The 13784-nt window shown below is 44.0% G+C and overlaps 1 protein-coding gene across 6 annotated transcripts in view; it reads right to left on the reverse strand.

The window, feature by feature from the left end:
* Positions 1–13784, reverse strand: part of ACACA (acetyl-CoA carboxylase alpha) — a 213410-nt gene that overhangs the window by 144908 nt on the left and 54718 nt on the right. For all 6 annotated transcript variants that reach the window (XM_034752336.1, XM_034752342.1, XM_034752337.1 and 3 more), the window contains 11 exons: positions 11657–11789; positions 10805–10943; positions 9746–9855; positions 9207–9288; positions 7399–7497; positions 6701–6807; positions 5905–6015; positions 4448–4657; positions 3580–3750; positions 1577–1738; positions 772–935 (listed from right to left, as the gene is read on the reverse strand). In XM_034752336.1, coding sequence (XP_034608227.1) covers positions 772–935; positions 1577–1738; positions 3580–3750; positions 4448–4657; positions 5905–6015; positions 6701–6807; positions 7399–7497; positions 9207–9288; positions 9746–9855; positions 10805–10943; positions 11657–11789 — 1488 coding nt within the window. The remainder of the gene's footprint in view (positions 1–771; positions 936–1576; positions 1739–3579; positions 3751–4447; positions 4658–5904; positions 6016–6700; positions 6808–7398; positions 7498–9206; positions 9289–9745; positions 9856–10804; positions 10944–11656; positions 11790–13784) is intronic.

Genomic DNA, 13784 nt, shown 5'->3' on the forward strand with positions numbered 1-13784 from the left:
AAAAACATTTCTGCATGAAAAGCTCATAATATGACAGCTCTACTGGAAATTAAATATATTCAACAGGTATAGGATACTATTGGGCAGATATTTAGTAATGTTCCGTTTAACCCTTTAGAGAGAGCCAGCCCTATGGTACATGTTCTCCACACTTTCATTCAGCTAAATGTCAGGAAAATGTCCCCCCTCTATGAATATTTATAAAATATTAAAAAATTGGTAAACTTTTTCATATATATTTATATTAAATAGGTCTTGCAGAACTTAAGTAGGAGGTTCAATTTGCGCACCAACACTGTATGTGGTACTCATCAACTCTGGGGGTCTTAAGCTTAGAGGATAAAACATTTGTAGGCAGCAAGAGCTTCTTAACAGAACACCGCTTACAATAGGAAATTGAAAAGGTGATAAACAACAAGGTGTAAACAGAAAAGCTACCATGCTTGGGATTCAAACCTAATCCTATTACCCTGGGTGTGCAGCCCTCCCCTTCCCCAAGGCATTCTCTTCCCACTATCTCCTAAGCAGCCACTCTTATAGAGGAAGCTGGGTTAGATTTAACTCCTTGTTCATTGGCAACTAAATTACCACCGTCACAAGGGATTACAGATCCCTTCCAAGAGGCTAGGTTTGCATACAAAACCAAAGTCACACATGGAGTTTATGGGGGTTCCACATGAGACACTTGTAGGACCAGGCCCTCTATAGAGCACCAAGGAGGGTTTTCACAGTGAGCTAGTCCATATTCTAACCACTTTCCTGGCTACTTACGAGATGGCCTCCTCACGGTTCTCTCCCCAAGAGAAGCAGTGACCAAACTGAGAGTCAGCAAATTCGTGAAGCCCCCCTGCTGCAGCGACACTGAAATAGCCCCAGACGTTCTTATTGCTGCGGAAATTCAGTTCCTGGACTGTTCCAGAGCTGGGCTTAAAACCCTACAAGGAAATATATTAAATGGTTACGCACCCCAAAGGAAAAGTAAATGTTCCAGGAGTAGTATGCACTCGTCAAAAAATACACACAACTGGGAGTTGTTTAGGCTATAGAGATTAGCAGCGCCTCCCAGTCCTGGGATATCACATGCTAGGTAAGTCAGGCTGCATCCACATTGGGTAGGAGACCTCCAAGATAAACCCAAGTGCTGTAGGAAGTGATGTAAAAGATTCAATACCAATGCACCAGCATGGGTCTAAGGAGTGCTGCGATGCAAGAAATGCCATCCTTGAGAAATGACAGGAAACCAAGGTCCTATCCAAGGTCTTTGTGGTCATTAACCTCTTAAATGTTAACCAGCTACAGTGCACACGGACATACTTTGTGTGAGAGAGCAAACAGTTCAGGAGCGACGGAGTTCAAGATCCTGATTGGGGGATGGAGAAGGTTTCATCATACTATATAATACTCTCTCTATGGCTAACTTCAACCAAAAAAAGGATTCCTCTCTCAGCTCACTTGAATTTGGTATAGAAAGTTCTGGGTTTGATCCTTGCTGATGACTGTGTATGCAGGACCATGGCTCGTTAGAACAACATACCAATACTATAGAAATAACTGAAACGCTAAGTGGAGCTTTTACCTCATCTGGATTTTCACTGGTGATACGAGCAGCGATCACATGGCCCCGTGGACAGGGGACGTGGGCTGAGTTCTCAAAGTCAATGGGTACATCTCCCCAAGGAGACACGCCATACATTACTCGGATATCTTTGATCCTATGGAGGGGAATCCCCATGGCAATCTATAGGAGAATATAAAACATAGTTAGCTAAGTTTCCACTTCCCTTAACCTTCACAGGTTCATTACACCCATCTTCAGTGGTGGCTGGACACTGGTTGTATATACTACTGTGATTCTGGCCTTTCTTTCCAGGCGTGATGTCACAATTCTTTACCTCATGATGCACCCAATAATAGCAGTTTCTCCTCCCTCACACCTAAACAGCTAGCAGAGCACCTCACCCTCCCTGATTGAACTAACCTCATTATCTCCATACTGATTTATACCTGCCTCTGGAGATTTCCATTACTTGCATCTGAGAAAGTGAGATTCTTACCCACGAAAGCTTATGCTCCCAATACTTCTGTTAGTCTCTGTTAGTGCCACAGGACCCTCTGTTGCTTTTTACAGATTCAGACTAACATGGCTACCCCTCTGATACCTGACCCAATAATAATGTTTTGCACCTCTTCACCTGTCTGTCTCAAAGTGCTTCATGTCATCTTTGTTTTACAGAAGGGGAAACAGATTCAGAAAGGAAGTAATTTGCCCAAGTTGACACGGTGAGTCAATGAAACAGCTGCGAATGGAATTCAGATGACCTGACTCCCTGTCCTGTAACCTGGTCACTGGCCTATACATAAGGCTACCCTATCTGAACTACACACATTTCATCGGAATCTGTAATACAGTCAAGACAGAGAACATGCTCTTCATGTAAATCCAACATGCTCCAACTGAAGCCAGAGGGCTAAATCTGGCTGGCAGAATCGCAAAACACAGGGCTTGTGGCTGCTCACTTCCAGTAACTGCAGATTGAGGACAAAGTTAATTAACTGAGGTGTCTTCCTGCACAGTGGAGTCAAACAAACAATTACTGTTTATCTACCAGGGAAGAGATAGGTAAGAAAAACAGCAAGGAGCATTTATTAAAATGTATATGCAACTATGGATTCTGGCACGTTACCATCATGGCTCTAACTGTGTCACTAAATTTGAGCATGGCTGCATGCGGAACAATTACTACAAACGTATGAAGACAGAGAGGCTGGCCTGATCGGCGTAAGTTTCAGCATCCTGAGCTGCTCCTTTTGGGCAAAAGGATGCTTGACTCTGAAAGCCAATGATGTACAACTGTTTTTCTAGGTGATCTTCCACACCTGCGCATCTCTGGGCATTCCGGCATGTGAAACAAAAAAGCCTCCCTTATAAGTCAGGAATTTTTACCAGGAGCTGCAGGAATACATCTTACTGCCTTTAAAAAAACCACACTAAGGATGCCACAAATTACCAGATTCACTGGGCAGTCTGGAGAAAGGCCTTGCAACGGCTCCTATTTCTGGGAAGCCAGGGAATAGGTACCAAAAAGCTCTGTGTTCTCACATGCTGTGCACGTGAACCAGTTGGTTTATTGTATAGAAGCTTGTTGAGTATTTGGATGAGGAATGTAACAATTCCACTTTGGGGGATATTAAATATCAACGATGGTGTTACCGGATAACGTTGCCAACAATTTAAATATTTCTTAATTGGACATAAACAGTAATTTGAGGGGGCTCTACTGGGTTCAAATTATTAAAGACAAATTTTCTTATTAGTGTTGCATTTAATAGTTCTCTTGTTAATAAGCCAAGCCTCCTGCTTTCCCTGTCATATCAGTGACTTGATCAACTAACCTGTACGTGATTCATCTGTAAGAACACTGTGGAGCTGAACACCGTTTGTGACCCAGACAGGAGCCCCCCTCCCCCCCCGACCTCAGATTCCGGTGGAACCGGTTATTTGTGCTCAGATCTCTCCAACACCCCATGCTTTGAATACCTTTAAATGCCTCCACAGGTATGAAGCCTGTGTTGACTCACCTGTAACTGTGCTGCAGGCAGGTTGACGTCAGCCACCATCTCTGTGCAGGGGTGCTCCACCTGCAGCCGGGGATTCAGCTCCAGGAAGTAGAAGCTGCCATCCTGGCTGTAGAGGTATTCCACTGTCCCGGCACTCACATACCCCACCATCTTGGCGAGCTTCACTGCACACTAGGAGATGAGATAGAGAAAATGTTTAGCCCATATATATCATGGTCAACCATCACTTTCACTCCACCCACCCCATCCACATCACACTTTCTTACTGGAATTCTAGAATGGCCATTTGCTATCCCTGTAGAATTTATACAGTTGGAATCTGTCAACCCGCTATTCCTTTCTGTGAATGTGTCAATACAAATTCAAAACACCACTGACCACTTAGGGGAACTAAACATCATATGTCACAAAAATGTTTTAAGTCACATGGGCCTCTTTCTGAAAAATGGATTATGCTCGGCGGACCATGGGCTGGGGTGGGGAAGTATACACACCCCATATATAACAAACCCACAATCACACAACTACAGAGCCAAGCATTCAGAGATCTCAAAGAATTTGACAAGTTTTTCAGACACATTCACATGCTGTATACTCAGGGATCATTTCTCCACTATTGAAATGCAGCCACTTCTGGGATGGAACTCTGCAGTTGTTTGACAGCACACATAAACAGTTCTGGAAACATGAGTGCTAATCTGTACATACTAAGATTGCATCACTGGACCCTGTGTTGCTATTTGAAGAGACTGTCACCATTCTTGTTTTTTTGGAATGTCAGAGAACTGGCTCCTTCTGCAGGCAGAGGATCACTTTTCTTCACAAAAGGCAGGGAAAGTGAAATTCACAGAACCACACACACACACACCTGTTCCATATGCTCAAACACCACTGAGGTAGCAATAGTTGCAGGAGCCTCTTCGATGATCTTCTGGTGCCTGCGCTGCACTGAGCAGTCACGGCCAAAAAGGGAGATGGCATTGCCGTACTGATCCGCAAGGATCTGCACCTCCAGGTGGCGAGACTGCTTGGCTAGTCTCATCACAAAGATCGGTGAGCCTGGCACTTCAGCTTGAACCTACAACAGAGACAACATAATGCAAACCAACTCTCCCTCCTATTCTGATACAAAGTCAGGCTCCTTCTTCAACTGCCTTGCTATAAGAGGCTGTTAATACTGTAGAGTACTGGCACAGAGTCTCACCTGTATGATCAAATGTTAGAAATTTGAATGCTCTGCATTTCTATTTCCATCTGAGAAACTCAAAGCACATTACAAACATTAATGAACGAACCCTACAGATGGAGAAATGGAAGCACAGATGAAGTAAGTAACTTGCCCAAGGTCACAAAGAAAGTCAGTGGCACAGCTGGGAATACCACTAGATCCCAGAAATCTGATTCCCAATCTTGTACTATTGCGACCAGACCACCATGCCACCCTTTTAAGCTCTAGCTGCAGGAAATAATATTAAAGGTGCAGAATCAACAGTCTCATCAATTCTTATAGGAGCGTTCTGAATGAAGAGTCACACACAGCGATTTTCAAGTTAAACAGAACATTTAAGCATCTCAATGCTGCCTAACACAGCAGGTATATGCTGGTATGCCCATGGTGTATTGGATCCTGATGGAAGTGCTGTCCTGCCAATGGCATGGTGATAGGTGAAAGAACACCGCTGCCATCTGTTACAGCATAGAAACTACAAGGGAACACAGCAGTGAAGCATTTGAACTGAGACACCAATCTAGAATGGCTAATGCAGCACATACTAACCCCAGAGCACTGAGTGCAATTAAAAAAAACACTCCACATAAATTGAGACATGAGGTTTCTGTAGAAGCCTAGGGCATTTTCTGGGGAAAGAAAATGACTAGGATTTGCCCTGGACCATTCATTGCTGGAAATATCCTGTGCTCCAGTGGTATAATTACAGTGCAACCTCCATTATCTAAACCTCACTTATCCACAAGTCCCCATTATCTGAAACAGGGACACATTCCTCAGCATCTGTTAATTACATTTGGAATTCCCTCTATTACCAGAAACCACAGCAATCATACTCAGCACCACCCATGATATTTGGTTAACTGGTGTATTGGAGTTACTATAGTCTTCACAGATATATGGGCATAATCATGGCGATAAAGCAAAGTTTGTCAAGACTCCAACAGTTCAGAGCAGCAAGACAGGTGTTGATGGATAATACAGTGCTTTTATGTTCCTTAACATTCCCTGATAAGCTCTTGCTGAACTGTGCAGAACATCTACGGTGACCTCCACACTAGAAACAAGACAGCACAAATGAATGGGAAGAGAGTTACCTGTCTAAAGAGGTTGGGGAAGTCATCTGCATTGTTAACTTTCCTGATGCCTTTTCCTCCTCCTCCTTCAGAGGCCTTGATCATGACTGGGTAGCCAACTTTTTCAGCTGCCTGAAGATGGAAAGAGAAAAGGATTAAGTACAAAGGCTGTTGAGCAGCCTATGAAACAAGTTAGGGATTTCATTCTTTTTCATAGTTTCAAAGTTTAGGGTCAGAAGGGCTCACTGAATCAGTTAATCGGATCTCCTGCATATCACAGGCACTTATGATAACCCCAATAACTTCAGTTAAACTAAAGCACTCTAGTCCTCAGGAGATTAAACTGTTGTCTACCACAGTCACAGAAGAAGAGAGACTGCGGCACTCAGACCTCTTCTAGTTCTACGAAAAGTTTCCTTAGAAGGAAATAAAGAAGGGTTTAAAGGAGGAGTGAGCAAACCAGTTTAATTAAAAAGAAAGGCAGACATTCTCTGAACATTGATCCAGAAATGAAATGGAGACCTCGCTGCAGTACAGTTTTGTACCCATCTGCCCTTCCTTGCTCTTAATTTGTATGCACCTGTGCACTTTTGCTTCTGGTCCTACCCAGGAGGTAGAATACCAGATATCTTGCATGACAGAATCTTGTTCAGAGGATTTTCAAGCCCCAGTTTTGCTGAACTGAGAAGTTTGGCTAAGCTTTAAATTCCTATAGGGAATCAAACCCCCAGACTCTTGAGGTGTGTACCCATCACTGGCTTACGTAGTTCTTTCTGAAGTGGGCCAAACCAAAGACACCCAAGTAGTATCCACCTACCAGCAACCCGTCATCCACATCTTTCACGTAGCCTTTTTCATACAGCTCCTGGGGCACATTTAAGATGCGCTTCTGAGGGTCATTCTCCTGCCAGTCCACTCGGAGGCCTAAAATACAAACAACATCCCTGGGGTAATGGAACACTGCACCTTTCGCACGCATCACCTTGTCATTCCCCTATTAGTCTCAAGAGGGCATTTTGGTTCTAGGTGCAGCAATAGAAACAAAAAATAGGAGACAAAGGAAGGAGGAGCTTTGGGATGTGGAGAACCAGTTGCCAGACTGACAGCCCTAGAAAGTGAAGTTCTTTCTCCACAGAACAGGTATAACGAAAGCAATGTCAGCACCAGCATCTCAAGCCTAAACTGGAGGGAGAAATAGCCCAGACTTTATGAGCTCTTTGAAATCGAAAAGGCAGCTTCACCCTGGTTACATGCCCCATGAGTAGGCCATGTATGCTAAGTACAGGTAGCAGGAGCATGAGGGACTGACAGAGTTACAATTAAAATGAACGAAAGTTCAGCTTTTTAAAACATGAATATTTGGCCAAACGTATCTAAGGTATATTCTGTAGTCACAGTCTACACCTTGGGTCACACAGGAATTGTTATGCCCATAGAAGCACACACAGCACGTGGGCCATCTTCATAGGAGATTTTTCAATGTCTTTATGGTACAAACAAGGATCAATTTCTTACCACTGCCGCTCCACGGGAGAGTTGGGATGCCTGCGGTTTGGGCCACTATCGAGGATGCAATTTTATCTCCTAAAGCCCACATAGCCTGGCTTGGGGGCCCTGCAATAAACAAATAAGACCCACGAGGGAGATTACTCAGAGAAATCAGGCACCAAGGAAGATCCAACAGGGCATAGTCTAGGTTATGTTATGATGGGTAAGAAAATACTCTGCTAATGACCGTCTCTTGGAATGGATACTATGGGCCAGATCATGGTGTGGTGTAAATCAGCATTGCTCTGTTGAAGCCAATGGAGCTGTCAATTTACATCCTCCAAGGATTAAAAAAAAAACATTCAAATGTTCTGTATGGCAGGTTCTCTGAGAAGGAAAAGTTAAACACTACAGTAATGAAACCTGATGGCACTTCACGGCAGATGATGTATGGGCATATACAAACATGCTATTGAAGGAGAACAACTTCCAAGAACCACTACCCTCACACATACTCTTCTCCAGCAGGGTCTGGCATCTACTTGATCAGTCAATTCCCATTAGCGTAACTGATATGAGGTGCATACCTCAAGACTCTTTTCTAGCATGGTAATTCAGTTTCCCATTTAAAACTCAGTTCTGCACACCTTACACAGGCAGAACTTGTACTGACTTTACTAGGAGTTGTGTTTGCATGGGATTGCACCATGTGACTGATAAGAGTTAAGTTAGAGGTGGGCTTATTGTCAAACTTCACATTCAGACTTCCCTGAAGTTCAAAAAGGTGTTCTCTGGTTTTGTTTCAGATTATTAGAGAGAAAAGACCAGTCCCAAAGTTCAGAACTGGGTATAAACATCCTTAAAGTAGAGGGCTGGGATGAACGTGTTCAGATCAGGACTTTTAGTCTGGGTACTTGGATCAAAAGTTTTACCCAATTTTCAAATCCTAAAATAAATATCATATAGTCCGTCACATAATGTGACTTCTAGGATATGCACTACATTGCACCAAACAGTCAGGCACTGAGCTTTCTGTAATGTTGACTAGAATGAAAACCCACCTACACTCTGGTCTTAACTCCACTTCTTCAACAAACCCCTATTACAAACTCAGTCTTTAAATTAACAGAGATTTTTTTTCCTTTTTTTTCCTACTTTAACAGCAATGTTTTCTAACCTCCTATCTCAACCTGCACCTGACACATCATCTGCAGAATGGAGCGGTGTTGGAAAACCCGCCTATCCCTGAACCAGAGAACCTGACAGTTTTTAAGAAGTTCAGTTCAAGACACATGAAAGATTTATTTTCTCCCAGCAGTTGTCTGGAATAAAGAGAAAATGATAAATTTGAAGAACCAACATTAGAGGTGGGCGTGAACTGAAACCAAGCACCCCTACACTTTGGCAAATTCCAGAGCCAACTTAATCAGCTCAGGCCTTTCCCTAGTAAAAACCAGCCACAGGCTGATAGGAGCCACAGAAGGTCCTTTGTAGATGGCAAGTTCTATGGATCTGCCTGGCAATAAATGAAGTGATGAGGTTGTATAGCACTTGCGTCTCCCAAGCTTAGTCCTTGTACTGACCAAAATCTTCTCTAATCCAGCAGAGTGTAATCCAGCCTTTTCTCGGGGCCTTCAATGAATAGGTCTAGACTACATCATTAGGCAGTGTGTTCCATCCCCCAAGGTGTACTCTGTCAGTCTTGCATGGGGAAGCTTTTGATTGTTGCTCTTCATTTTAGGTCCTGGATTTTCCATCTCTCCAAGACCACGTTTATAACTGAGTAGACAGTACTGGGCTGTGAGAAACTGCAGGTCAAAAAGAAATGTCCTTACCCATGAAGGCAATTCCATTTTTGTGGAGAAGTTCTGGTAGTTTGGGGTTCTCGGAGGCATGCCCCCAGCCAGCCCACACTGCCTGGAGAGGAATACAAGGCAATTCATTCCTTACAGTTGCAAAAGCAGTCAGCAAACAATCAGTCAGTCAGTCAGTCAATCGAGTGGCTGCTCTGAGCCTTTCCTTTTCTCACTGAACAAGTTTCAATCCCACATCATTCACACACCAGACAGGATACCAGGCATAATTCAGACAGTGCACTGCATCTCAAAGACAAGTCCCCAGAGAATGACATGACAAGGAACTTTGGAAGAGGATTTAAGGGCAGAGTTGTGCTAAATACCTGCTCAAGTATTTACATCTGGAAAATCAGCCCCATTTCACTGCTCAGCACCTTCATTGTTCTAAACAACCTGCTCGTTTTCCCCAGACCATTTCTCGGACCTTACTTTCCTCAGATGTGACTCGTTATTCACGGACAGGAAAGACTGCTTGATTTTGCCTTTTAATTCTAAATTTGATCTTTGCTCCTTCTCACCTGCACTGGAATTCGTTTAGCAATATCGAGAATGAGTTCCACATTTGCATAGTTATTGTTGTTTGTTCCTCCTGGCACAGGGACATAGTGATCTGCCATTTTAATGTACTCTGCGGACACAAAGGGAGTCACATTTAGGACACATCCAACCGGCAACGTTCAGCCTTAAACCCTAAACAGTTTGCAGTTCTTACTTCCATCGACCCAAGAAGCACTCGGGATTTGTTGTAATAATAAGCAGCACAAATACACAAACACACACATTTTACAGAGCGATTTTATCTTCCAAGCATTTCACAGATGATGATAATCAATTTATCAATCATTTAAGCCTCCAAGCATCCCTGTGAAGTAGTTCAGTATTACACACACACACACACACACACACACCACAATTTAAAGGGGAGTGCCGAGGCTAAGTGTTTTGCCTGAGGTCACACAGCAAGTCATTGGCAGAGCCAGGAATTGCATTCAGGAACCCTAGCTCCCAGCTTTCATTACTAAATCACACTGCCCTAATCCCCTGTTTCAACAGCCAGACCATTCTCCCTCCAAAAGGAGGCCCTCAAACACACTCCTTATTTACAGCTTGCTGCATTTTTAAGGCAGTGAGAAAATTAACACTTCAGGTGTAACTTTGAGACTCTACATTGCACTCAACTTAACTCTTTGTACTGAAGGCAAATGCAAGTGATCTCAAAAGGCCTCCTGGTTTAAGACAGAAAACAAGCACTTGTTTAAGTGTTTATACACTTGTGTCAAATCTAGGAGTGAAAAAGCAAACAGAAACCAGGGTATGAGAGGGGAAATATTCCCATCAAATCTGAAATGGCTTTAAATCCATGACTTGAGAGCTAACTCAAAAGATCACCTGACTGGGGCTTTGCATTCTTTATAGTTTCAGATAAAAGCATTTAATCTCCTCCCGAGTTAACTTGTTCCTTGATGGGTGAGCAAAAATATGCGCTCTGTGCTCATGCACAGCATCATGCATATTGCCCATGCATAAAGTTTGAATGGAGGAGGGGCAATTTCCCCTAACAGGTCATTACAACTCACCTGCATTCGCTTTCAGATCTTCAGGAGTCACCATGACAACAAACCGGATCGCACGCTCATTTCGAAACATCTCATAGGACCAGCGTCGGATGGATCTCATACATTTCACTGCCGCAATCCCATTATTGGCAATAAGGACCTAGATGGATTCGAAACAGAGTGGAGAGGTAACCCAGGGGGCAATAAGAACTAGGCAGCAAGGAAGAGAGGCCATTCAAATATTTGTTTTTCCTGAGTGCATTTCATCTGACCTGTTGGTCAAGCCCTTTCCTCAACACAGACCTCTCTCAGTTCAACAAGCGCATTCCCTTCCACAGCAATCAATTCAGAAACCAGCTCTTGCTTGACTATTATGATTTTAACGTAATGTGAAGTGATTCCCTTTGCTTGAAGAACAGGATGGGACATTGGAGCAAGACCAATAAGCAGCCTGCAGCACCAGCTGCTGCTACTACCTTTGAAATGAGTTCTTGTCAACCCCAGGGAATGGGATGGGGAAGGAGCCTCTCTCATTAGACCGTTAAAACTAGAGTGGAGAAAGCACTAGACAAATATAATCCCGCTCTGACAGCGGAGATGCCCTGGATCATTCAATAGCCATCTCTAACATCCAAAAGTCATATTCAACATCAACTCTCCTGCTTATTGTCACACGAGGCTGAAGTGACAGGATATTTAGCTAACATGGCAATGAAAGCAAAAGAATCGTTGTTACAGGCAGAAATGCAGCTTTCAGTTCCAGAACTCTCAATATTTGGCATTTACTAGCCTGCGAGTCCTGTGTTACACAAATAGCTTGACTGAGGTGGGCATGGAAACAAAAAGCACAATTCAAAAGAGCTAGTCACTTACCTTCTCGATAACTTTATTCCCCCCAAAACGAGTAACAAATTCTGCAGGGGAGGCCACAGTGAAATCCCGCTGTAGATCAACTTTCTTCCTGTCCCGGCCTTGCTTTACAAGGTGCAAGCCGGACATACTGGGCCTAAGGGAAAGAAAAAAGGTGACTCAGCTGACTTGTGGGTATAAGTAGGTATATTTCACAGATGCCCCAGTAGACAATTATAAAAGTTTCCTCTGGGCAAAATTATTTATGGTGACAGGCAGAACTGTTCAATCTCGAGACCTGGGCACTCACAATGAACTCTAGGAGAACTGCTTACGAGATGCATGTAATGGTCAGATTGTAGGTGTGGGTCATAGGGGCCAATGGAGATGAGAGAGGAAGAACTGACTAGCCAGTACATATCTAAATTTCTAGTTATGTCCCTACACGGAAAGACAAGAGTTAACGTTATCCCAACACAACGTTGCTAATACATGTAGGGAACCAGAGTAGTGATAAGGAGAGACAGGTTCCGTCTTCCAAATGTAATCTACAAAACAAAATAAAAACCCCACATCTCTAAATGAAAACTTTCTGTAAGTCATTGCAAAAAGTCTCTAGTTGTAACTCTGTAGCTGGCCAGTTCATCAATACTTCCCAAATCAACCAGTTCAGTTCTACAGCAACACATAGCTCTTTACTATTATTCCTCCTTGCTACAAACATCGTTATTCCAAAAGACAACAATGGCTCGTAATACTTTGAGTCAATAAAGTCTGAATTCTATTCCTTAGTTAGTTGGCATAATTAGTGCAAACAGTGAAGGATAGTCTTGTGGTTAAATGAAACCTATCCCCACCTCTGCCACTGACCCACTGCATGACTATGAGAAAATCACTGTCCCTTTCTCTGCCTCAGTTTCCCCAGACGTCAAACGTGGATAAAATCTGTGCACGCTTCCCAAGGGTGATGCAAGACTTAATTCACTAACATTTATAAAGCACTCTGAGATTCTCAGGCCGAAGACCTAAAACAATAGCAAAGGATTATTCTTGCATGTGTCTGTATCATTGCAGCATTACTGGGACAGTAACGACATTTACGTCGGATTTTCAAAATAGCAGCGTAGAGCCTCAGGCTAGAGCACAGGCTCCAAGACCCTCCCGCCCTGCAGGGTTTCAGAGCCAGGGCTCCAGGCCAAGCCCAACTGCCTATGCTGCTATTTTTAGCCCATAGAGCAAGCCCAAGTCAGTTGACCTGGACTTTGAGATTCACTGCCACGTGTCTTTTTTGCGGTGTAAACTTACCCTCCGTTTCTTTTCTTCAGATGTTCCCTTTCTACAAATGCACCCCAAAATCTCCGTCCTCAGTCTGATGCACTGGGGATGACTCATGTAAATCCCAGCACCATTAACAGTTGAGTAGCCTCAGTAATTACAGGTTCCATTTCTTTGTTCTGCCCTAAAGCCCCATTTATACCCATGTTAACCCTGTTACCTGAAGCGGTTTTAAACCGGGTGTAAAACAGAGCAAGACCAAAGTGTACAGTGACACCAATGAAATGGCCCATCATCTGTAAAACTATCTTTACAGCGTTGAAACTTGCAGCGCTGTAAAGTGCCAGTGTAGACAAGCCCTTACACCGACCTAAGCACCAGCGTGGACAGCACTACGTCAGCAGGAGAGCTTCTCCCGCTGACAGAGCTGACACTGTTCATTGGGGATGGAGTAATTAAGTCAACAGGGGAGCTCTCTCTGATCAGCTTAGAGCAGCTCCACAAGAGAGCTTACATTGGCACAGCTTCATCGGTGCAGCTGCGCTGCTGTGAGCTCTCTAGTGGAGACACAGACCTGCCGCGTCTGCAGGTTCGGCCGATCGCGGCTCCCCCAGCCACGATTCACCGCTCCAGGCCAATGGGGGCTGCGGGAAGTGGTGCGGGCCGAGGGATGTGCTGGCTGTCCCTCCTGCTGCCCCCATTGGCCTGGAGCGGCGATTGGCCGAATCCTCTGGACGCGGCAGGTAAACAAACTGGCCAGGCCCGCCAGGGTGCTTACCCTGGCGAGCCGCGTGCCAGAGATTGCCGACCCCTGCTCTAGACTATAGATATGCACATAACCTGGCCCATTTCTATATGAGAATAGCCTGTGCCTAAT

Source organism: Trachemys scripta, chromosome 18 (assembly GCF_013100865.1).
Source record: "Trachemys scripta elegans isolate TJP31775 chromosome 18, CAS_Tse_1.0, whole genome shotgun sequence".
NCBI lineage: Eukaryota > Metazoa > Chordata > Testudines > Emydidae > Trachemys > Trachemys scripta.